Raw genomic sequence first — 23,957 nt, forward strand, 5'->3', positions numbered from 1 at the left:
TTTCAAAGCACAACAAGACTTGTTTCTTAAAGGCAAAACAAAAAATGAACAGCAGCAACCTAAACGTATACGTAATATTTCTGCATTACTGAGAATGTTGTGGGGGGTAGGGGAAGGACTATCAGAAGATAACATGTGGGTGCAGCAATTGAGTAGTAAATCTCATTCCTTTATCTAACAGATCCTAGTTGCCAGTGGTGGCTGGTGCCCTTTGGGGCCCATGGGATGGAAGGCAGGGAGGCCATGACTGGGTAGAGCCAGAGCTGATGATAGACAAAGCCACCTCTTTCTAGTTTTGCCCCCATCCTCCTCCCTGTTGGGTTCTGCAAGGGCAACACTGAGGCTGTGTGCGCGCAGTACCTTTAAAGCACACTTTCTCTCAAATAATTATGGATGCTGTAGTTTCTTAAGGGTTTCTGGGAATTATAAATCTGTGAGGGGTAAACTACAGCAACCAGAATGTGCTTTAATGGTCTGTAGTGCTTACACACCTGAGACTAAGGGAGAGGAAGCCTAGATTAAGGAGGGGGGAGGCTGGTAGGGGCTGTTTGAGGTTGGTTGGACAGTGCCCTATTCACCCTAATGGTACAGCTTCCACTGCTAGTTGTTAATGCTTAGAATTTTTCCTACCGCCTCTCTCTTATGCTATATTTATGAAAACACACCACGACTGCATTGCTAAGTTTTGTTCTGTTTACTACCCTTTTCTATGGGCTGCAATGTTCAAACTGGACTAAAAAGGAAAGGTCCCATAATTTGCTATAGGGTTACTCTGGAGGAGCTGGTTTGAGGATGGCAATCTTTTATTCATCTCAAATGTGGTGCCAACATCAAAGAGCTCTAAACTCAGTTGCTGCAAAAGGTCGGATCCAGCACTGAAGTCAGGTGTGGCACATCCTGTTTTACCGGCCGAGGTGGAATGGAAAGTGCCACATTACCAGCACCACCCACTTCTGCTGGCACCACTTCCACACCTCTGCCACTGGTGGAGAAGCAATGACTCCTTGTGCTCTGTGAAATCTTGTAAGATTTTGGTGAGCTCTCGTTAGAAAGCAGTGCTGATACTGGCACTGCTTCTCCAGCGGCAGCAGTGCAAGTGCCCTTAGGAGTGCTGCCTCAGAGCTTCCCCCACCTGAGACTGCTGCTTCACCCTGCCTCATGGGCGTACCAGCTCTAACTGAATCACATGTGAATCTTCTGACTTTTCCGTAGCTAAAGGTGCAATCCACCTTTTTGAAACTAGCAAAAGGTTTGCCTGATCAAGGATAGCACAAAGGCCTCTGATAAAATAGTTTCGAATGCAGAATTCCACTGATCGTAATGGGAATTCCATTAAACGCAATGGAAGCAAACAGAAGATGGGTGAAAATCCCATTGTAAAAATAAATGAAATGTGTGTTAACACAGATTTTTTCAGAGGTGACACTCAATACAAGGTGAGACATAATTGTAACAAAGAGGATACTGCAACAAAATGTTGCAGTGTAGCTCAGCTTCTGTTCAGGATTCCAGCTAGTCCACTCCACACACACACACACACACACACACACACACTGCTGCTAGCATTCTTTGACCACTAATCATTCTCAGTCCTCCTCCTCCTTTATTGAGTTTATATACCACCCTATACCCGCAGGTCTCCATTTTGTTTTTTGTGGTGTGAGGTAGACACACTGGCACCCTAGGAACATTAAATACTGGATTTCTCCGTCAATTTCTACAGGCAGCTTTCACATTTTACAATGGCTTCTGAGAGGGAATCAGGAAATGTCCATTCTAGCCAATGAGTTGGCCCTGTCTGCTTTTTTAAAAACTTCTATGTGCCTCTTCCTCCTTTTTCAGCCACTCCATTCTCCTCCTCATACAGTTTTCACCCTCCCTCCCCGCAAGTCAGACAGCATTCTATGGCCACTAGACAAGGTTGGCATCCATCTGTCTCGGGAAACATGGATGAGTATGCCTTTGGTGGTAAAGTCAAACTATTGGAAGGTTACGCTGCCTGCTGTGACATGCTCAGTCCACATTGGGCTTTTAGTTGGGAGCAGGGAGAGGGTGCTACCCACCCCTCCCATAGGTGTTGATTTTACTAAGTTTTTTTGGGGGGGTGTATTTCTTGCAATTCCGCAACCTGCCAACATCTCCCTCTTAAATAAAGGTTTCTAGCTATGTAAGGAGACCTTCTTCCCTTGATCTTTAAAAAAAAATAGTATCTCCATATTGCAAGAGAACCACATAATTGGAAAAGGAACATTTAAAAAAACACACACACCAAAAACACATTGTTGTTAATTGTGGCCCATGGGCCTTAGGCTAACCCCTGCCCTAAAGCAAGCAAAGCACCCTCAGGATATAACTACATTTTCAGACCTGACATGCATTAATTTCATTGGAATAGTTTAAAGGCCAGTATTTTAAATCCTATGGCTGGGCCTGGGATCCAAAAGAACAGGCATCTATTCCACATGTTAAATAGGACTTTGGGCTTCCACTTCAAATAGCCAATATACACAACAGAAAATTCTCCTCCCCCTTCAGAATGATTTATTTTATTCATAATCAGACCTATTTAAAACTCATTATGATTAATCAACTAAGATTTATTTAACTGGTTTGCAACCCTGTTTTCAAACCTAAACCCACTTTACTCTTCCTTTTAGCCAAGCTTACAGTGGCATGCTTCTATTTCCATAGCTTACAACATTGACATAATGCAAAAGACAGTGACTTGATGTGAGTAGCATACTCAAGAAATTATTTCTAGCTGGAGTGTTGGATATAACATCAGAACAAGTTTTTGACTTTGTTTTTGTTTTAGTAGGGTTTTAGTAGGTAGCATGTATATATAGACATTCAACCATCCTGCTAAAGTATATATAGCTTGCTTGCAATTATCATTAGCTAGTGTATTGCATATTTTTCAATGAGCTGTAAAACTGTGAGAATGATCTAAGTCTTTCTTTGAGGGCAAAAAAATGTGACCATTGTAAAAAAAAAAAAAACCTGCAGAAGGAAACTAACTAAAAAAATATTCAAAACATAAAATGGTTATTAAGAATACTAAAATGTGGATTTAAAAGGCAATTCTTGTTTAACTGCTACAGAGATATTTTGAAAAATGTATTTATGGATCATACACATGATTATAAGTGGGAACAGAAGAACATTATTTTATTACTAAATAAAACAAATATATAAGCAGTGACCACTTATGTCTTTAAGAAGGATACACTTTGAATGTCCTTAGTAGGGCATATTGGTGGCTCAAAACACATTAGAGGAAGTCAGGCTGATGGCACTGGTACCAGTCAACAGGTGGCACACACTTGCCCGCTGTGTTCATACAGGAACTCCCAGATCTAATTCAGAGGTGCATAAGCACTAGGGGAAAACAGCTGAGTCCTGTCACTAGCCCATCACAGAGACATTAGGAGGGAACAGGAAGTCCTGACAAGGACAAAGAACATACCTTGTGCTTACGGAACTCATGTTTGGGCTAGGTCTCACTTGCTCTGTGATAACAACCAATCTGACAGGAAGCAGGGTACATAGTAGCGGACTGTGCAAGGCTCAATTTAAGAATATAGGAACCTGCTTTAACCCATTTTAGATGTAATATAGATGAGGATGTAATATAGATGAGGAAACTGAATCACAGAACCACAGAATTATAGCGTTGGAAGGGGCCCTGAGGGTCATCTAGCCCAACTCCCTGCAATGCAGGAATAAACATGTTGTGCCTTATGGGGGTCAAACCTGCTGTGGCCCTCCAAATGTTGCTGGACTACAACACCTATCATCCATGAGCACTGGCCATGTTGGTGGGGAGACTACACTGGCTGAGTTGGAGTCCAACAACATCTGGAGAGCCACTGGTTCCCCAGCTTTCATTTAAAAAAAATGAAAGAAAAAGTAACCACAACTTTTCCTCCTGTGTTTTTGCTCTTTTCTCCAATGCATCAGCTTCCTTTTCACATCTCTGTGACCAAGTCAACCCACAATGGTAGAAGAAACAGTTGCCACACAGACAAAAAAATAAATGTTGGGTTGCTGCTTGTAACGAGAAATGGCATGAGCTTGAAGACGGCCACTTTCTGAACATATGAGCTGTACCCACAGTAACATATGTGTACTTCTGTGCAGTAACGTGTTGTAAAAAGTACATATTAAAAACAGACATTTGTTTGTAACGTTCAGTGGTAGATAAACATGTATTGGATGCAAAAAGCCAAGGTTCAGTTACTGGTATCTGGCAACCATGCCACAACATCAAGGGTATTTTCTTCCTTCTGTTACATGGATGAGGAATATCTTGCTATTACTGCAAGTGAAAAGGGACTATGTGAATATTGTACTAAGATGAGTTGTGCAGAATGTTGCTTGTTCTTGGCATTCATCTGTCTTGGGAGGCAATGGAAGAGTGCATCTTCAGGGGTGAAGTCAAACTGTTGGGAGAGTTGTTGCAGCTGGGACAGATGAAGGCATCTGGTTGTGTTGTTGCAGATGCACCATGGCATTTCTTCTCTCTTTGCTCCTCCCAGCAGTCATTCCTACTCTTGTCACTGCTGGATACACAACCAGACTGACTGTCTCCAGGCACTATAGGCTGATGCTGCTAGCCTTCATGTGACACTTGCAGACATCTTTATAACACAGAGTTACTGGTGCTTGAAGCCATCTCCCTGCAGAGCACATCCTTGGGGATCCCTCCATCTTCCATTCTGTGGACATGACCATGCCAGCATAGACCCTGCTGAGACAGAACATGCTGGGAATGTGGGCTTGGGAGAGCGCATCCTTGTTTGAAACTCTGTCTTGCCTTGTGATGCCCAAAATCTTCCTGACCTAGTGCATATTGAAGGCTTTTAGGCATCACTCCTGGTGGGTATAAGTTGCCCAAAACTCACTTCCATACACCAGCATGCTCAACATGCAAGCCTGGTAGACCTTCGTATTGATATTGGACGTTAGCCTCACATTCTCCCAAACTCCCTGGTGGTACACTTAGTTCAGGTCCACCCATGATTGGTCTCATACATACAATATGTGGATAAGTGTATCCAGCAGCAGCAGACATTCTGATTTTGCTACACACCTCAGAGCTTTTATCCCTTGTAGAGACAGATAAACCTCTTTTCTTTGGACTTGGTTGGCATCCATCTGTCTCGAGAGACAATTATTATGTTTTTATTCTGCCCTTCAATCATATTCCCTGCACATTTCACAACAGGAAAAAACAATTGACATTGAACAAAGCAAATGTAAGAATAGCATTTGAACATTTTATTCAAGTTTTGTCAACTGCTTTGTTCAACAAACTAACATTACTTTTTAAATATCTCTGCCTCTTGTCTTGGAATCCTCAGGGTAATGGATTAATTCCAGTTTATATTGTTAGTGTTTTTAGAAAGATAGAGAAAACCCACTTCATTTAACCTCTTCTGCTCTTCCTTTGGAACTTTCCTCTTGCTCCACTGTTTCTCCTTCTACCTGGGGCTCCAGCTTTCAATTTAAGCAGTGGCAGCAGACACAGACTGTGCAGAAACCTAATCTTCCTTATATCTCTCTGCCTTAAAAAAGCCATTTGTTTTCCTTACAGGTAGAAGCAACTGTGCACAGCTCCCAAATCATGAAAGGAAACTCACCAAAACCATACTTATGGCTTATCAGAATGATAATGAGAATAAACTACCTTTTATAATCTGAAAAAAAAAAAATTTAGTTAAATGGCAGCATAGTGCTCTGTTGACTCTGGGGCAGGATGCAGAGTTGGACCCCAGAAACCAAATCAATCGCAAGGGGCATATCTGTCCAGAAAATAGTTTGTCCAATATATCCTGCATAGCTCAGTTTGTGCGGATTTGATCAATGTTCTAACCCATCTAGGTGTTATACTTTCAGACCTCTCTCATTCAGTTCCTGCCATATGTTCCTGGGATCCTCAGACAGCTTCGGAAGACATCTGTGTATTTCTCCAATGAGGGTGAGAGAATCCTAGAAGGAGAGAAAGATGTGATGAGAGGCTTTCCTTCGGACAAAAGCTTCTTGCCATTACTTTTTTTTAATGTAGTAATGCTTGCTATAGCTGCAATTTCCATGCATATGCCTTAATTCCAGAATATGGAAGAACAAATGAAATTCTATTCATCTTTGCAGCATAATGACTAGGAAACTAAGCTATGAATCCAGAAGTCTCTGGTTTGAATCTTGTCTCTATCACAGGGATGGGGAACATGTGGCCCTCCAGATGTTGCTGGACTACAACTCCCATCATCTCTGACCACTGAGCCATGCTGGCTGGAGCTGATGGGAGTTGAAGTCAAATAACTCCTAGAGGGTAACTGGTTCACCATCCCTGCTCTTCCATGAGCTCACTAGGTGAGCTCTCAGCTTCAGTGCCCATCCCATCTGCAACATGGGACCAAGGTTCCCAAGAAGGGCTGCCACAAGCCCCATGAAGGGAACCCCTTCAAGTGCTGTCCTGAAACCCCTAGACCAAAAGAGACATGGACTGAATTAAAGACTGCTTGACCTTCTAGCTGAGAACTGGGAGGGAGGCACCCAGGGCCGGGCCTGGGAGAGACATCAGTAGCAGCAACCCAGTGAGGACATCCTGGCCTGTATGTGACTGACATTTAGTCTCTTCAACAGCAAGAAGGTTCAGCTGCTGGATGGCATTTGCTGGAATGCTGGAGAAGAGCAGCAGTGGGGACTGACAAACTTTGCTCTGCTGTAGTGACTTCTGTATCACCATCTATTTTAATTATTTGAATATATACTGTAAGTTGCCTTGAGAACTTTGGTTAGTAGGCGGGGTATAAATACTCCTAAACAAATAAACAAACAAACCAATAAAACTGACTTAACAGGGCTGCCTCAAATACAGCAACTAGATAATGTATACAAAATGCTTTGAGTACTGAAAGTATTTTATAATATTACTATCATGTAACATTCATGTACCATGAATAATTCATGTACTGTTCATGTGTCATGAATAAGATACCAGACACAACATTCAGCACAGTGAGTTCTATTGAACACCCACTCTTCCATTAAATGTATGACTGCTATTCCCTACCCTGAGCACTCTGGATATATTGTGAAAGCAATATAAAACCGATTAAGCAAATACAGGTTATTATCCAGGACAGTGACATACATTTTGAGCATCAGCAAGAAAACACAGCGGGGAAATGCATGAGCAAACAAAGTTTCTATCAACAAAATCCCTGTACCAATGAGACAGAAAGGCTTAGTGGAAGAGAACATGCAGAGGGTCCCAGGTCCAAACCCTGGTGCCTTCCATTAAAGGTTATTCTCAGTAACAGGGCTAGAAAAGCCCCTCTGCCTAGAACCTGGAAGTACTGCTGCTAGTATGAGGACAGAAACAGGCTCAAGTAGACAGACTTGGTGCATGCCAGGTTCATTTGTTCATAGACTGTGCCCATAGTAACCGTAATTGAGTTCTTCTTGTGTTCTCCATTTATATCTTGCAGACCGCTATTGCAATGATTGCAGTAGAATTTTCAGTGGGATGGTTGTGCTGGGGAAATGGTTAAACACTCCCTTCCCTGCACTTCTGATCATGATATCCCCCATCTGCAACTGGGGGTTAGGAAAAAAAAAGAAATGGAAATAAAAGCAATGCTATTTGGAAACAGAACAGTTAAATTGGTTCCCAAATGGGGGCTTGGACCACAAAGAATGAAAGGGCTGGAGCATCCCAGGAAATGTCTAGAGAAGTCTTCTCTAACCTGGTGCCCTTCAGCTATTTTGGGCTACAACTCCGATTAGTCTCCTGCTCAGCTGTCCTGGCTCGGCTGATGAGAGCTGCAGTCCTGGAGGGCACCACGCTCAAGGAAGCTGCCCTAAAGCTATCAATACAGGCTGGAATTGGTAAGTAAAGGTAAAGGTAAAGGGACCCCTGACCATTAGGTCCAGTCGTGACTGACTTTGGGGTTGCGGCGCTCATCTCTCTTTATTGGCCGAGGGAGCCGGTGTACAACTTCCGGGTCATGTGGCCAGCATGACTAAGCCGCTTCTGGCAAACCACAGCAGCGCACAGAAACGCCGATTACCTTCCCGCCGGAGTGGTACCTATTTATCTACTTGCACTTTGATGTGCTTTTGAACTGCTAGGTTGGCAGGAGCAGGGACCGAGCAGCGGGAGCTCACCCCGTCACGGGGATTCGAACTGCCGACCTTCTGATTGGCAAGTCGTAGGCTCTGTGGTTTAACCCACAGCGCCACCTGCGTCCCTCGTAGAATTGGTAAGTACAGCAGTGCAATTGGGAATTTGCACATGGGGAATTTGCACAACCATTTCACCAAGATAAAAAACCAAGAAAGCCAGTTTTTCTGAGTCCTGAACAAAACTTGCAAGCTGAACAGAGAGGAAACAAGGGGGATGTTTTGTTCATGAAGTTTGTGCAGTAAAGTAAAGTGTCAATCTTCCACATGCTGCAAAAGAGGAAAACAGAAAGAGAGCAACTGCATGCAACTGACAGGAACAAGGACCACCTAACAAGAATTAAACAGGAAAGCTTTGCAAACTGGAAGGGAGCTGCTTTCTTTTTATTCTGCTTTGTCTGCCATAAACCACTAACAAAAGGTTTGCATGGACACCTGGGGCAATCCAAAGTTTTGTAAATAAGTATACTCATAGAATCATAGAGTTGTAGAGTTGGGAAGCACCTGAGGATCATCTAGTTAAACCCCCTGCAATACAGGAATCTAATTCATCTATATTTATTTGGTAGGCTGTTAAAATGCCTCTCTCTCCACCTAAATCCTGACTTACTTTGGTATACATGTAGTCTTCCAACTTCTCTTTAAGTAAAACCTCTTCCATCAAGGCCTTCCATCGTCGGAGAAATGCATCATCAGCCAGCTCTGCCCTTTTCTTGGTGCAATGGGCACATTGTGAAGGTTGATGCATTTCAGTGTCTGCTACCTGAGAGCAAAGTAAGAAATAGCTATTAAAATCATTAAAATACTGTCTATGTCTAACTTTTATACATGCCATGCTCTCCAAGGCAATGCAAACTACTTAATGAAAAAACTTTCCCCACAGAATGAGATCAATAACCAAGTCCAAGTTACTTTTTAAATTTACATTTGTTTTCCCCCCATGTAATACCCTGTGCAGTCAGACTACCTCTGTTTCACTTAAGGCTGGTCTTATTCTTTTGAAGCTATTGTATTTTAATGGCTGGTATGTACCCATCTTTTCCTGTAATAAGCAAACATGCCCAAAACTTTTGGCCACCGAAAGGTATCAAAAAGACTAACTTTTTTAAAAAAGGGATCCACTGTAAAGAAATCCTGAAACACTTATTAAGTTTCTGATCCTACACATGCTTGTTTGGTAATAACACAGTTTATACTTACCTATGAGCAGGCAATGTTAGGACTGCGTTGTAAAGTGCCCTGAGAATGAGGCAGAAGAATTAAAGCCTTTTTTTTTTTGCAGGGGCAAGAAACCTTTGGAAAACTGGAGGACAGATTGCTGCACAGTTCAAGTACATATTCCCACTTATGTGGCTTGTGAGGTTAAATGTTATAAGTCATGCATTAATGTGGGTTCAATACTGGACCAAGAATAAGCAAGTTAGGCTTATTTTACCAATGTCCTCCATATGAACACATAAGACCTACACATAAGATTCCTGCATAAGACAACCACATATAAAATACCACAGAGCTGTTAATGCGTATTTACTGGGTAACACTGTGTTTTACACATCTCATCTATTCCACCACATCCCTGTGAAAAGGAGACCTCAGAGGACCTCCAGAGGATGTGGCCAGAAGACAGAACATCCTTCAAGGGCATCCCTGAAACTCATAACTGCATTTGGTTTCCCAATCAGACAGAGAATTGGGCTTGGGTTTTGCTGATCTGGGTACAAGTCCTCTTTTAAGGACACATTCTTATAGTGCTTTTGGGACATTTAATCTTTCACACAAAATTGAATGAGCAAGACTTGGAATGAGCAATTTTTGCACTACCATCACCATCTTTTTGGAATCATGACATCACAGAGCACCCCTGCTCATACTCAAGAGTAGTCTGAAACAAAAAAGGCACTAAAGAAGAACTAGAGTTAATTACATTAATCACAATACAAATTTGCTTTGCCTCATTTTTAAAAAACAAACAAGATCCCAATACCATGAATGTTAAAAAACTTTAAGAGAGCTGAGTTGCACTAATGTACACATTAATGTGTTTTGTGAGATCATGTGATGGTAAACAAAAATAGTTTGGTTGAAATATGGATTGCATTAGTAATGCAAGGAAAAAACAAGCCCAACCTCATGTTTTAGTTTCAGTGCTAAGAAAAGAACTTTGTCATTTAATGACAATAATATACATAAAAGGATCAGTACCTGTCAAGTCTCAACATCTGTATTAGCAAAGATAATCAACATTTGCCAGGAACATTTCCTGGAACTAAAGACAGATCCATTCCTTCTTTTAGTACCTGTTTCAGTATCTCCTTGATATTTTTCAGACGGAGTCTGTTCAGTAGTTGATCAGGGACAGTGCAATTCAAATCAAATGTCAACGGCTTCTCTGAAGTGAATGCGTGCCTCTGTTCATTATGCTTGCTCCTCTTCAATGGCATTGGGCTTGGCATATTATGGAGCTGATTTATTTTGATGGCACAAAAGGTTTGTAGAGCACTCAGTTCTTCCTCAGATACCTCAATAATTTCTGTCAATATTGCACCAGCAAAAAAAATACATACATATAAATATGACTACTTGAAGAGGCAGGAAAAGACTCCTCCAACTCCCATCTGTGCAACCTGTCTTCAGGAATTAGTATTCCCACAACTCGGAGTGTACAATACGCTCTATGCAGACTACAAGCCTCTCCATGAAAACAACTGAAAATAAATAGCCCTAGAACAAAGGGGGAAGCATGTGTTTCAAAAAAATAATTAGATGCTTGATATTACAGCAGAATTTGTGGTAATTAAAAGAAAATGGAAATGTGGTAAATAAAAGTGACACAAGAATTACCCTCAGTGCAGACATTAATGAAAACAGTTTCAGATAATTGCTTAATTTGACTCCTTTTAAATCAGGAATTACAATGTGCATGAGGAAAATACATGAAAAAATATTCAGAAAATAATTCTAGGCAGCTATTAGGCTCTAATCCAACAGATTATGTGTTAAACAGCTGGGGCTTTGGATGCATATAGATAATAACCAAAACAGCTCATCCATGGATGACAGATGAGAGAGGGCTTCTTTCTCCCCTTCCTGAACAGACCACCAGTGGGATGTGGGCTTTTGCAAGAGGGCCACATGCTCACAGCCCTAGCTATGCTCAGCTGGGGACCTGTAGCTCCACAGGTGCACTGCTGACAAGTTTGGCAGTCCAAGCCCTGGGTGTAGGGTTTACCTGCCTCTATTTATGAGAATGGTATACCTTATTCGAACTGGGTATCTGTTCTGAAATACAGGGGAAAATTTTTTTTATAACAAACTTTAATACCATATCCTCAATGTTTTTAGAGGGTAGCTGTAAGAAGCTCCTGTAGATAGCAGATGATTTCTTTGTAATAAAGAAGAGGTGGAGTAGTGCCTCATGCTTTGTTTATATGTAGTCACTGTATTCTTTAATGGTGGGCAAGATAATATCTAGGATGATTTTAAGAGTCTCTGCTGATTGTTTAGCGGGGGGTGGTGGTCCTCTAATTATTGTTGTTGCTGTTTTACAAAGCAAGTTGCAAAATTTCTAAACACTGCAATTTCTCTTAGAAGGTTGTAATTGCTTTCTGATTTCTTTTTATCTTATAAAGATCCTATGTATGTTAGATTCTTTAAAATTTTATTTTCATTGGTCAACCTTAAATAAATTATATTCATATACAATGCTAGTGCTTTTCTGGTTTGTTTGTTTTTAAATGATATTCCTGCATTGAGGAGTTGGACTAGATGACTCTCAGGGTCCCTTCCAACTCTACAGTTCTATGAAAATGCTGAAGTTTCACCTGTCATTCATTTCGCAGACTTTTTACAAAGTTTGTAAAAAAAAGCAAACTAAAACTCTCCAACACTCTTTTTTATCTGCAACAACTGTGCAAAAGGCAAAAAAGAACTCCACAATCTCAGCAGAAGAATGTAATAATAATGTATATAATGTCTACTAACTACTGAACTGCAAACCCTGTCTAACAGATACTTAAAGCCTCAAACTACAAAATTCAACTGCATCCCATATATTATATAGCTGCAATTGCAAGCTGCAGAGACTATATATATATGCTTTCGTAGATTTTCACGGGTACAGGAATGCAGGTTTTGGTGTCTTCGGGTGTCTTCCCGTGTAAGAGTCGGAGTGTCTGGCACAAAACCACAGCTCGCCCCTATACACGAAGCCAAGCCAGAGCACAACTAAATGCAGCACAGCCATCTTCTCAGAAAAACTCTTCACAAGCTCAAAAGGTCAAGACACGAAAGCTTTAGCAACTAATCTACACTTAATGACCTACCCAGTGGTATTCAGAATATCACTCATGAAATCACCCAAGATATCCCTCAAGTAATTAAGGAACAAAAGAAGAAAAGGCACACTAATCTAGGAACTTCCTCTCTGCCCAGAACGTTGGAGGCTATACACCACACCCCTCAACAGTATTTATAGGAACTCAAACACCAGACTCTGCTCTGTTCCAGCAACAAGAAGCCGAAAGCACCAGCCTGAAGATGACGAGTGAGACCTCGTCGAAACGTCGCCCAGACACCCCGACTCTTACACGGGAAGACACCCGAAGACACCAAAACCTGCATATATATATATATATATATATATATATATATATATATATATATATATATATATATATTTGCTTTCGTAGATTTTCACGGGTACAGGAATGCAGGTTTTGGTGTCTTCGGGTGTCTTCCCGTGTAAGAGTCGGGGTGTCTGGGCGACGTTTCGACGAGGTCTCACTCGTCATCTTCAGGCTGGTGCTTTCGGCTTCTTGTTACTGGAACAGAGCAGAATCTGGTGTTTGAGTTCCTATAAATACTGTTGAGGGGTGTGGTGTATAGCCTCCAACGTTCTGGGCAGAGAGGAAGTTCCTAGATTAGTGTGCCTTTTCTTCTTTTGTTCCTTAATTACTTGATATCCATCCCTCAAGTAATTAAGGAACAAAAGAAGAAAAGGCACACTAATCTAGGAACTTCCTCTCTGCCCAGAACGTTGGAGGCTATACACCACACCCCTCAACAGTATTTATAGGAACTCAAACACCAGATTCTGCTCTGTTCCAGTAACAAGAAGCCGAAAGCACCAGCCTGAAGATGACGAGTGAGACCTCGTCGAAACGTCGCCCAGACACCCCGACTCTTACACGGGAAGACACCCGAAGACACCAAAACCTGCATATATATATATATATATATCCCACAGAAGGGCAATACCTTGATTATGACCAACCAATTATCTATCACTGGATTTAAACTAATTACACATAAACAGGGGAACAGAGGAAAATGTGTTGCTGGCAATCACAACATGCCCAAACTCAAAGTTTGTAACAGATATTGCAAAACACCTTGAAAATATTAAAGGGATTTCTCAGCAGGGTTTCTGGACATTTGTTCGTTCAGGGAACTTCAATGGGTAATTTCAAGCACACTGCTATCTAGGGCATTTCATAAGTAAACATTTGAGTCATCTTTCACAGTATCACTCAAAGGCTGGATTTATTTTTTTATTTTGCAGCATTACCTGAAAAGGGATACTTCAAACGTACAAATTGCTATGTCAATCAATCAATCAATCAATCAATCATTATTATGGTCCAGAGACCCAACAAATCGTTACAAAGCAATACACAATTCAGACAGCCTACCTCCACGTTAAACAAACATTTTGTTCAGACTTAGAGATAGGTATCATTGGTTCATGCAACCACTGATAAAAACTTCGCCATTGCTAATGTTCTAGCATTTGTCCGGTCTTCCAATAGGAACCTGACATAGTGAGCCTCTGATTTTCCCAGGAAAGGTTCCAGCAAGGGTAGTATCAGTTCAACCCTGGCTTGCTCGTATTTCGAACAGTGCAGCAAAATATGTTGTATAGAATCGATGTCTTGGGCACACGAGCAAAGTCTATCCTGTTAGAGAACTCCTCTCAACCTGCCATCCAACACTGTAGAAGGAAAGACGTTTAGTCTGGCTTTGGTGAATAACATCTGATAATTTGGTACTGTCAAGTTTCTAATGTAACGTGTTAACTTAAAGACATGCCCATATTGTACTCCTACTGCCAATGGACTACAGTGGTACCTTGGGTTACATACGCTTCAGGTTACAGACACTTCAGGTTACGGACTCCGCTAACCCAGAAATAGTACCTTGGGTTAAGAACTTTGCTTCAGGATGAGAACAGAAATCGTGCTCTAGCGGCACGGCAGAGCAGGAGGCCCCATTAGCTAAAGTGGTGCTTCAGGTTAAGAACAGTATCAGGTTAAGAACGGACCTCTGGAATGAATTAAGTACTTAATCTGAGGTACCACTGTACAGACAGCGTGTGATCGAGATTGCAGGTCACTGTATGTATTATCCCATAATCTTTGCTATGTTTTCCTGGGCTTAGTGAGTAGGCCTTAATTATCCTGCAGCTAATCTTCAATTATGCATAAAAACGATTAAGAAGCTGTCCCTACCAATTCCAAGTGGATGAAACAAATTGTAAGAGGCTCTTGTGGCTGTAGATTCCAGCATTTATTAAAACCCAGGGATGCATTTTGGGGCTTTAGAATATAAAAGCATATGCAGTTATTTCACTGTTCTGTTACTGTTCTGTCTTCAAAGGAGCATTCACAAGATGCTACTGGTGTGATTAAGACTATATTGGTTGACCCAAACATAACACAATTTAATAGAGTTTTTGCTAGAAGATCAGAAAGCCAAGTCAAGGAACCTATGCTAACACTTTTGAAGGCAGAATTCTGTACGCTGGTGCTTGTTGTCAAAGCTTTCTGTAGAGGCTTTAACAGTTAAAATCAAGATTTATGTACCCATAAATATGGGGTTGCCATATTTCAAAAAGTGAAAATCTGAACACAGCACAAAATTGTTTAGCTTTCTTTTTGGATGGGCAAAGTCATTTTTAGTTTTGCCCAAAGCTGTTGAACTTTTTCTGCAAAATCTCAAAAAAGGGGGGGGGGATTGAGTTGTGTTTTTTAATGAAATTCGCCAAAATCTACACTTCCAACATGGACTCCCTTATGTCCAGATGTTCCCGGACATTTTAGCAATTTCCACCCGGTTACAGGGAACCAGGCAAAGGGCCTTCTCAGCAGTGGCTCCAGCCCTGTGGAATGTCCTCCTGTCAGATGTCAAAGAAATAAACAACGATCTGACTTTGATGATTTGCTGTGTTTGATGCCTTAATTTGATGGAAGCCACCTATAATGGCTGGGGCAACCCAATCAGATGGGTAGCATATAAATAAAATAAAATAATAATAATAATAATAATAATAATAATAATAATAATAATTGTTATTGTTATTAGGTTTAGCAGTCGGATGGAGTACAATGATGACATGTGAGCAGAGGCATAGGTAGGGGGGGTGGGAGCAGGGCACACTGGGCACCACAGTGTGGGGGGCGGCACTTACCACGGGGCCTGCCCAAGCCACTTGTCTCTTCTGGGAGTGATGCGGTGGCTTGGGCGCCTGCAGGCTGTGCGCTGCCCGAAACAGCAGCATGGGGCTTGTGTCCGCTCACACGCACTGCCCTAGGTAACCGAGCTACTAGCTACAACACTGCATGTGAGCTGTTTTTTGCCCATGCAAACCCATTTTGGCCCAGCCATGTCCTTACCTGCCCTACCTTAAGTAATATATGATGTCAAGTGAAAGGCCAGCAGGCATGGCTTGGCCAGAGGTTCCCCATCCTTGACCTACCAGCTGCATTTGCATCAACTTTTTCACTTGAATCATTGCTTCAAATGCACACACTTAAACTTGGGAAGCACCCAAATGCTAAGACGAAATAAAAATGCAAAAACTTCCAAGAATGAAAACAGCTAAAATGGTCACACTGTCTCACACAAAGGCCTCCTCACAAAGCAGCTGAGATAAGGGCCAAAAGACCAAAAAGCCAATAAGGGCAAGACAGGCATGCACTGTGTGTGCATATGTTCCAACTTCATTCCCTGGCAATTCCAATTAATTTTTTTAAGCATCTCTGGTTGTTGGACATTTGCCTGAGACCTCTGAGTAAACAATTTCTATGACTGTAACTTGCTTTAATCTGTTTTTACATCTTTGTATGCCACCTTTGCACAGTTCAAACCATGCTCAAGACATGAAAAATACGTAACTACAACATAACAAAAATAGTTAAACAATACCTAAAATATTTGAAAATACACAACCAAACTAAACACTTTCCAAATAAATCACAGTATCTAATATAAACATACAAAAAACTCACAGTGACACCTCCCCCCAACAAAAACCACTAAACAATATCCCAGCCCAAAAGCCTCAGCTTTTTTCAGTCAGGGCCCCTACCTCCCAGGTCAGATGGAGGAGGCTTGCAAGGCAGGGAGCAGGTCTTCCAGAACTCACTCCGACATGGTTTTTACTAGTGTGTTGTAATGTACCCTAGAACCTTAGGGTGAAGGACAGATTAGGAATAATGGTGGTGGAGGTGAATCACAATCTACTGGGCAGATTCACTCCCTCCCCCTTGCCCAAAAGACACCAGGCCCACAAATTATTTCAAAGAACTGAAGCTGGGGAATTTGAAAAGCAGAAAGAGGATGCTTATCAGGGGAAAGAAGGAAGTCCCTGCAAGCTTCATTGAGTTGCAGTGGTGGCCTCACTTAGAAATTATGTTCAAATCCTTTGCAGGGAAGAAGAAGAAGACTGGAAGTGAGTACAGACTGTCCAACAGTCAAATGGACTACATGAATGAATGAATGAATGAATGAATGAATGAATGATTTACAAGTTACATCTAAAAACTGACTCACTGTTAATTGGTTCAATGGCAGGTTTAGCTAGCCGAGTGCTAGCCTTGTTTTCATTCAGGAGACTGATCCATTTTCTAGTTAAATATTCTCTTACAACTGCAGATTCCAAAACTTCTGATTTTTGATCTGGGGGGGAAAGGCAATGTATGTAGGAGGACAGAGTTGGAACAGAGTAAAACATGCACACACACACAAAGGAGTAATAAACAGGCCTTCACGTGGGGCAACTTTCCTGTAATGTACATGCCCTGGAAATCACAGGAATCAAAGAAGGAAAGCCACCTGACATAGAACCAGGTGCAGGTCCAGTTTAGCCCCAACACTTCTTATATTCATATTCATTCCATGCACAATAGATGTTACACTCAATTAAATGTACACAGGATGAACAGTAGGGCTGCAATCCTATGCTCTCCTTAAATTGAGTGCTGGTGAACTCATTAGGGCTAATTTTCTGTGTAAATATACTTTAGATGGCATGTCATCCACTTTTCACATTAATGCTTATACAGAATAGCTACCACCTCTTGCCATGTCCACCCTTCCCTGCTGCTGCAACACATGGGCATGCAGCCACTGTTAGCCTGGGCTGAATGGTCTGGCTGTACAACATGAACTAAGAGCAGGCTTGTATGAGGAAAATGTGTGTAGAGCCTTCTGCACTGTTTTGCTCAATAGTTATCACTGGTGTGAAAGGATGGCACAAGTACAGAACCTGAAATGGGTGCAGGATTCCTCAGCTTTTCCTGTATTAGTTGCCTCCTACATCGCTGCCTTTCTCTTACATTAGCAGAAAGCTTTGTCTCTCTAGCACAATTGTCCACAATTGTCACCCTAGCAAAGGGAAGTTAGTGATCCACCTGCACTTACTCAGGTGAACCCAAGACACATGGAAGATGGGAGGTCTTCCTACCATCACCACCACTAAACATCTACACTTCCTCCTTGGCGCATAATGCTTCCTGTACAGTATTGCTAAGTGTCTTCAAGCAAAAATAACATTCTGACCTGGTAAACCAGTATTCTGAGTGTTCTGCTGTGAACACTGCAAATGACGTTTCCCTTTCTCTGTCTTCCCCCCTTCTGCTTTCCTTTGCATTTTTGCTGATCTAAGTCTCCTCCCACTAATCATAGGATTGAATGAAGAACTGATAAAAATGCATAGGGAACCTAACACACCTTCATCATTTTGACTTGATGATTGCCATATGCTTTCAGACAGATCCAACACAGCACGGCATTCTGACTCCTCTCCAGAGTAATAAGATTCAAATGGGTCATTTTCATATTGTCTGTAGGTTTCCTCCTCTCCTTCACTGAAAGATGTAAACGTATCCTCTGAATAGTCTGGGATGGAGCTGCTGCAATGCCTCCTCAGGTCCATCTGCTCTGATACATGCGTCCCAGAGTTGTCTGCCCAGCTAGTTATAAGGATGTTCGACTAAAAATAATCAATGCAAAATTAATTATAGATGTAATACTAGGGAGCTAATAGAAAAATATCACTCTGTACACTGTCAGCACAACAGTCAGCAATGAACTCTGAATATTAGTCTGAAATGCAGCAATACCACCAGTGATTAATTGCACAATCCCCACATTTATGAATAAAATCCAAGAGGATAACCATGTTAGTCTGTTGTAGCAAAAAATAAAATAAGTGGCATCTTAGAGACTAATGGCTGCATCCAAATTCACACTCAAAGCAGACCCATTGAAATTAATGGATCTGTTAGTCACATTCATTAATTTTAATGGTTTTACTCCCAGTATGACTAACACTGGGTACAAACTTAAGGCTACAATGCTGTGTGTGCCTGGGAGTAAGGCTAACTGAACTACAATCTATTTATTGTGACCTAAAAGTTTTTGAGGATTACTAGTACACAAAAGCTTGTACCCCAATACAGTCATTATTTGTTTTATGAAATGTTATACTCCAATTTCTCTTAAAGCAAGGCTTAATGTAGCTTATTAAAAAAGCACCTAACACATGTGAATAACCACCCTCCCCTCCAAAAAAAAAAAAAAAAAAAAAGAGCACAAAAAAGGAACAGAAGGAGTAAAATTACAGTGGTACCTCAGGTTATAGACGCTTCAGGTTACAGACACTTCAGGTTACAGACTCTGCTAACCCAGAAATAGTACCTCGGGTTAAGAACTTTGCTTCACGATGAGAACAGAAATCACATGTTGGCGGCGCGGCTGCAGTGGGAGACCCCATTAGCTAAAGTGGTACCTCAGGTTAATAACAGTTTCAGGTTAAGAACGGACCTCTGGAATGAATTAAGTTCTTAACCCGAGGTACCACTGTACTGGGCACTGAAAGCACAGGTAAAAAGAAGTTTGCCTAATACTGAAAAGACAGTACGTAATCATGACACCAGACAAATTTGCTTGGCACTGAATTTCCCAACTAGGGCACCAAGGCCATTTGGCTCTTACAGAATATGACAGTAACTCAGGTATCCCAGTCTCAAGCCATTTAGGTTCAATAATTTTGAATCAAAAACAATATGGCAGCCAATGTATATCCTAAGAACTTGTGAAATACATTTTAGATGTATACTCTGCCCTACAAATACATTATCAAGGCAGCTTACAATAAAATATTTAAAGCATGATACAACAATTAATGCAATAAAATAAGCAAAACACAAAACAGTAACTCTATTAAAGCAGCACCCCATAAATAAACCATAAAAGTGAAGAGGTTGAAAAGCTTTAAAGCCTGTGAAAATCAAGAGCCTCTGCCTAGTATTAGGAAGATATCAGAGTGAGTGACAATAGTGTGAGTCTTTTGGGTGAGAAATTGCTGCATGCTCCTCGTCAGAAATTGAAATCACACATGTGAATACAAGTGATATTCACTATCATTGTTTTTTTACTCTGCAAACTTTACATAAATACTTAGATAAAACTTTTAATTAAAAGACACAGTAACCCTGGAACATCAATAGGGAATTGCCTGTCCACACTAAACAGGCTAATGCTGCAAGTATTATTTTTATAAAAAAAATTAATGGTCACAGATAAGGTCTGGAAATGCATGGATGAGTAACAGAGAAGCATATAATAAAAGGTTTCGTATCACTTGAACATATTTTCAAGTGACAGAGCACTCAGAGCAGTTTCCCACCTCTAGCTTTAAATAAGATTATTGCTTAATACAGTGGTACCTCGGTTTACGAACTTAATCGGTTCCAGAGTCCGTTCTTAAACCAAAACCGTTCTTAAACCAAGGCACACTTTTCCTAATGAGGCCTCCCGTCGCCGGTGCCCTTCCACCGTTGTTAGACCAAGGTAAAGTTCTCAAACCAAGACACTATTTCCGGTATTGCGGAGTTTGTAAACCAAACCTTTCTTAAACCGGATTGTCCTTAAACCGAGGTACCACTGTACTTATAAATCCTACAAGCCCAGAAAAATTGGCAGGTACTTTAGATTCTATTTTGTTAAGCATTTTTTCTTTACAGAGACAGACCAGTATCAAAATAAAAGAAAAAATCCACCACCACAAGCAAAACAATTAACTCTAGCAGGGAAATACAATTCCTTTTTCTGTAGCTAAGATCAAACTGCCTCTAGTACACATTGGCATGATAAAAATTACATATTCTATAATAAATATTTGCACACTGATAGCCTAATTTTAAAAGCAAAAAACCTTCATACATAAAGAAATAACCCTCTAAAAGAATTGAGAAGATAAGGTCCCATATTTTTTAAACAAGCACAAATGCATTTTACTTCAATGATACTATCAGGACTATCATGTATCCAGAAGGTACACTGGATAAATGCTCTTTTATATTATTTAAGCACCCAAGCATTGTTTAGCAGCGCAGCAGAAATTACCTTCTGTCCATGTTTAAAAAGGACCAACTTGGCATGTTCCTGACAACTTTATAGTCGGCAAGTTTATAGTCGGGAACCAATTAGAATACTTGGGTGACTTCAGCAGGCAATCTAAATTCAGGCTATGGCAACAAAGGGACAGGTGAGATCTGCACAGATGCAGTTACATATCCTGACAGCACATCCTGATGCTTCTTCATTCAGAAGCAAATTCTGTTGTGGTCAGTGAAGCTTATTCCCATGTGTATTCAGGATTACGTATTGTTTTGCCTACTAGGGACGCGGGTGGCGCTGTGGGTAAAACCTCAGCGCCTCGGACTTGCCGATCGCATGGTCGGCGGTTTGAATCCCCGCGGCGGGGTGAGCTCCCGTCATTCGGTCCCAGCTCCTGCCCACCTAGCAGTTCGAAAGCACCCTTAAGTGCAAGTAGATAAATAGGTAAACGGCATTTCCGTATGCTGCTCTGGTGCCAGTTCGCCGGAGCAGCTTCGTCACGCTGGCCACGTGATCCGGAAGTGTCTCCGGACAGCGCTGGCTCCCGGCCTCTAGAGTGAGATGGGCGCACAACCCTAGAGTCTGTCAAGACTGGCCCGTACGGGCAGGGGTACCTTTACCTTTACCTATTGTTTTGCCTGGGAATAAGGACTAAGAGTTAGGTCAACAGCTTCACAGACCACACATTTAAGAGAAATCGTATATATCAGGAACACCATAGAAAAAGCCTGCAAACACCACAACTGCTCCCTCCAAACCTCCGTGCTCAAACTCCAACTCTCCACAAGTCTCAAATGTACTGGTGCAAGGGCTCTCAAGATTGCGCGTACAAAGGATTGCTAGGCGCTTTCTCTTGTTTTTGTTTTTTTTGCTGTTTTCTCACTCTTTTGGGGTGCCACTTCTGGGTTCGTGGTGATGCGTGCATGCACAGTGCCTTTAACACACATAAATGGGTAGTTGCCTATACAGAGTTGTTTTTAACTGAATACAGTGGTACCTCAGGTTAACCACTTAATTCATTCCGGAGGTCCGTTCTTAACCTGAAACTGTTCTTAACCTGAGGTACCACTTTAGCTAATGGTGCCTCCCGCTGCCGCTGCACCGCCGCTGCACGATTTCTGTTCTCATCCTGAAACAAAGTTCTTAACCCGAGGTACTATTTCTGGGTTAGCAGTGTCTGTAACCTGAAGCGTCTGTAACCTGAAGCGTACGTAACTGGAGGTAGCACTGTACAAAGCATTCTGAACCTTTCAAATACTTGATTGTGATTACTATTACTATTCACCACTCATTTCGCATTGGACCTATGAGAAAAGGGCCACATAGTTCAGGGGCAGAGCTCTGCATTGCAAAAGGTCTCAGGTTCAAAACGCAGCATCTCCAGGAACAGACCCGTGCTTGAAACCCCAGGGGCTGGGGTGGCCACTGCCAGATGGTGAACTGTAGAGGGTAGATAATTCCGAAGTAGATGGGCCAACAGCCTAACTCAGCACTCCTATGTTTACAACACCCCTGTAAGGTAGACCAATATTAATAAAAGCAGCCACAGCCGATAAAAGCTGGGCAGCTGGTTGCCAGGTTAAGCAGCTGCTACATCCTAGCACAGCGACGCAGAGCTAAATGATAACTCTGAAAAAAGGGGGAGCGTTCGTGACTAAATCCTCTCTTCTTAAATGTAGGATGGGGGGGGAGACACCATAAGAAGACGGGGGGGGAGTAGGCGTTTTGGGCCTCCTTTTCCCAAGACGAGGAAACGCCAGAGATAGACTGGCTACATGCATTTGTTTTCAAACCCCCCCCCCCCCGCGAGCCTCTCACCTAAATGCAGCTTGGCTTTGAATCAAAGCCCAGCCCGCCTCGCTCCCTGTCGAAGGCCGCTCGCTGCGGTTGCCATGGCTCCCGCGAGGCAGCAGCGGGTGTCACGCTCTTAACTTCCCTCCCGCTCACGTTGCCGTTGCTCTCGGGTTCTGCTTGGAGTGGTTGGTTTGCATCTAGGTCTGATGTTCCCTCCCACCCGCATTCAGCGCGATCGTCCTTTGCAGGTTTTGGGGTTGCCAAGCAAGACACAATTTCACCTGCCCTAGCCAGAATCCCACCACAAATAATTTGGAGCGATGTCGTGTGTGTGTGTGTGTGGTGGTGGCGGCGAGACATTTATGTAATGTAATAGGAATATTTAAATACTTAATTAAAGCAGGCGGTCTGCACATGTCCAGATAGATGTGACCAACCCACACTCACACATGTGCTCAAGCAGGAATCAGGGTATTTCTGACAGGATGATTAGAGCAGGAGAATGTTGCATCCCCATCTGTAGTGGGTGTGGCCTAATAGATGCGCCTTCTCTCCAGTACAAATGACCATCCTCTTTCTTGGTGTGTGGGTCACTAGGAACTGGTTGGAACTTTAGTCTTGCCTGTGTATTATTTATTATACAGTGGTACCTCAGGTTACAAATGCTTCAGGTTACAAACGCTTCAGGTTACAGACTCCGCTAACCTGGAAGTTGTACCTCGGGTTAAGAACTTTGCTTCAGGATGAGAACAGAAATCATGTTCTGGTACCTCAGGTTAAGAACAGTTTCAGGTTAAGAACAGTTTCAGGTCCAGAACAAATTAAGTTCTTAACCCAAGGTACCACTGTACCTATATCCCACCTCTCCTCCAAGCAACTCAAGGTGGTGTACACAGTTTTCCTCTCCCCCCCACCCCATTTTATCATCACAACACCCCTGCGAGGTAGGTTAGGCTGAGAGCGCATGACTGGCCCAAGGCCTAAGTGGGGATTTGAACCTTGATCTCCCAGATCTTAGTCTGACACTCTAGCCACTACACTGCAATGGCCGTCCTAGCTGCTCCCCTGAGTTGCTGATCTGTTGTTCATAAATAAACACAACTACAGTATTGAAGTTCTCCTGCTTCCTGACATTAGGGCAGATCTGTTGCAATGTTTCCTTAAAGAAGAGAGAACCAATAACCTTCCCAAAGCCATGGAATTCTATGCCGTAAAGACATTGGGCTGGGTAGATTGTTTAAATCACTCTGCTAACCACAGAACTGAGTCTGTTTAGTTTTTGCTTCCGCTGG

The 23,957-nt window shown here is 42.1% G+C and overlaps 1 protein-coding gene across 2 annotated transcripts; it reads right to left on the reverse strand.

Annotated features, from left to right (window-relative positions):
• Positions 1-5,257: 5,257 nt before the first annotated feature.
• LOC309523971 (uncharacterized protein C8orf48) lies at positions 5,258-22,837 on the reverse strand. 2 transcript variants are annotated; one of them, XR_014215699.1, is made up of 7 exons: positions 22,690-22,834; positions 18,199-18,460; positions 17,020-17,145; positions 10,488-10,720; positions 8,801-8,953; positions 5,763-5,991; positions 5,258-5,689 (listed from the first exon to the last, which is right to left on the reverse strand). XR_014215699.1 is itself a non-coding variant. In XM_082208287.1 (7 exons), the coding sequence occupies exons 3-7, from the start codon at positions 18,401-18,403 to the stop codon at positions 5,887-5,889; spliced, it is 822 nt and encodes a 273-aa protein (XP_082064413.1). In that variant the 5' UTR covers positions 18,404-18,460; positions 22,176-22,383; positions 22,690-22,837; the 3' UTR covers positions 5,258-5,886. The 2 variants fall into 2 exon arrangements, 1 of the variants encoding a protein (XP_082064413.1); XM_082208287.1 differs by adding an exon at positions 22,176-22,383 and having other exon boundaries at positions 5,258-5,991; positions 22,690-22,837.
• Positions 22,838-23,957: the final 1,120 nt, after the last annotated feature.

The sequence above is a fragment of the Podarcis vaucheri genome (genome assembly GCF_965113315.1).
Source record: "Podarcis vaucheri genome assembly, chromosome: Z".
NCBI classification, from domain to species: Eukaryota; Metazoa; Chordata; class Lepidosauria; order Squamata; family Lacertidae; genus Podarcis; species Podarcis vaucheri.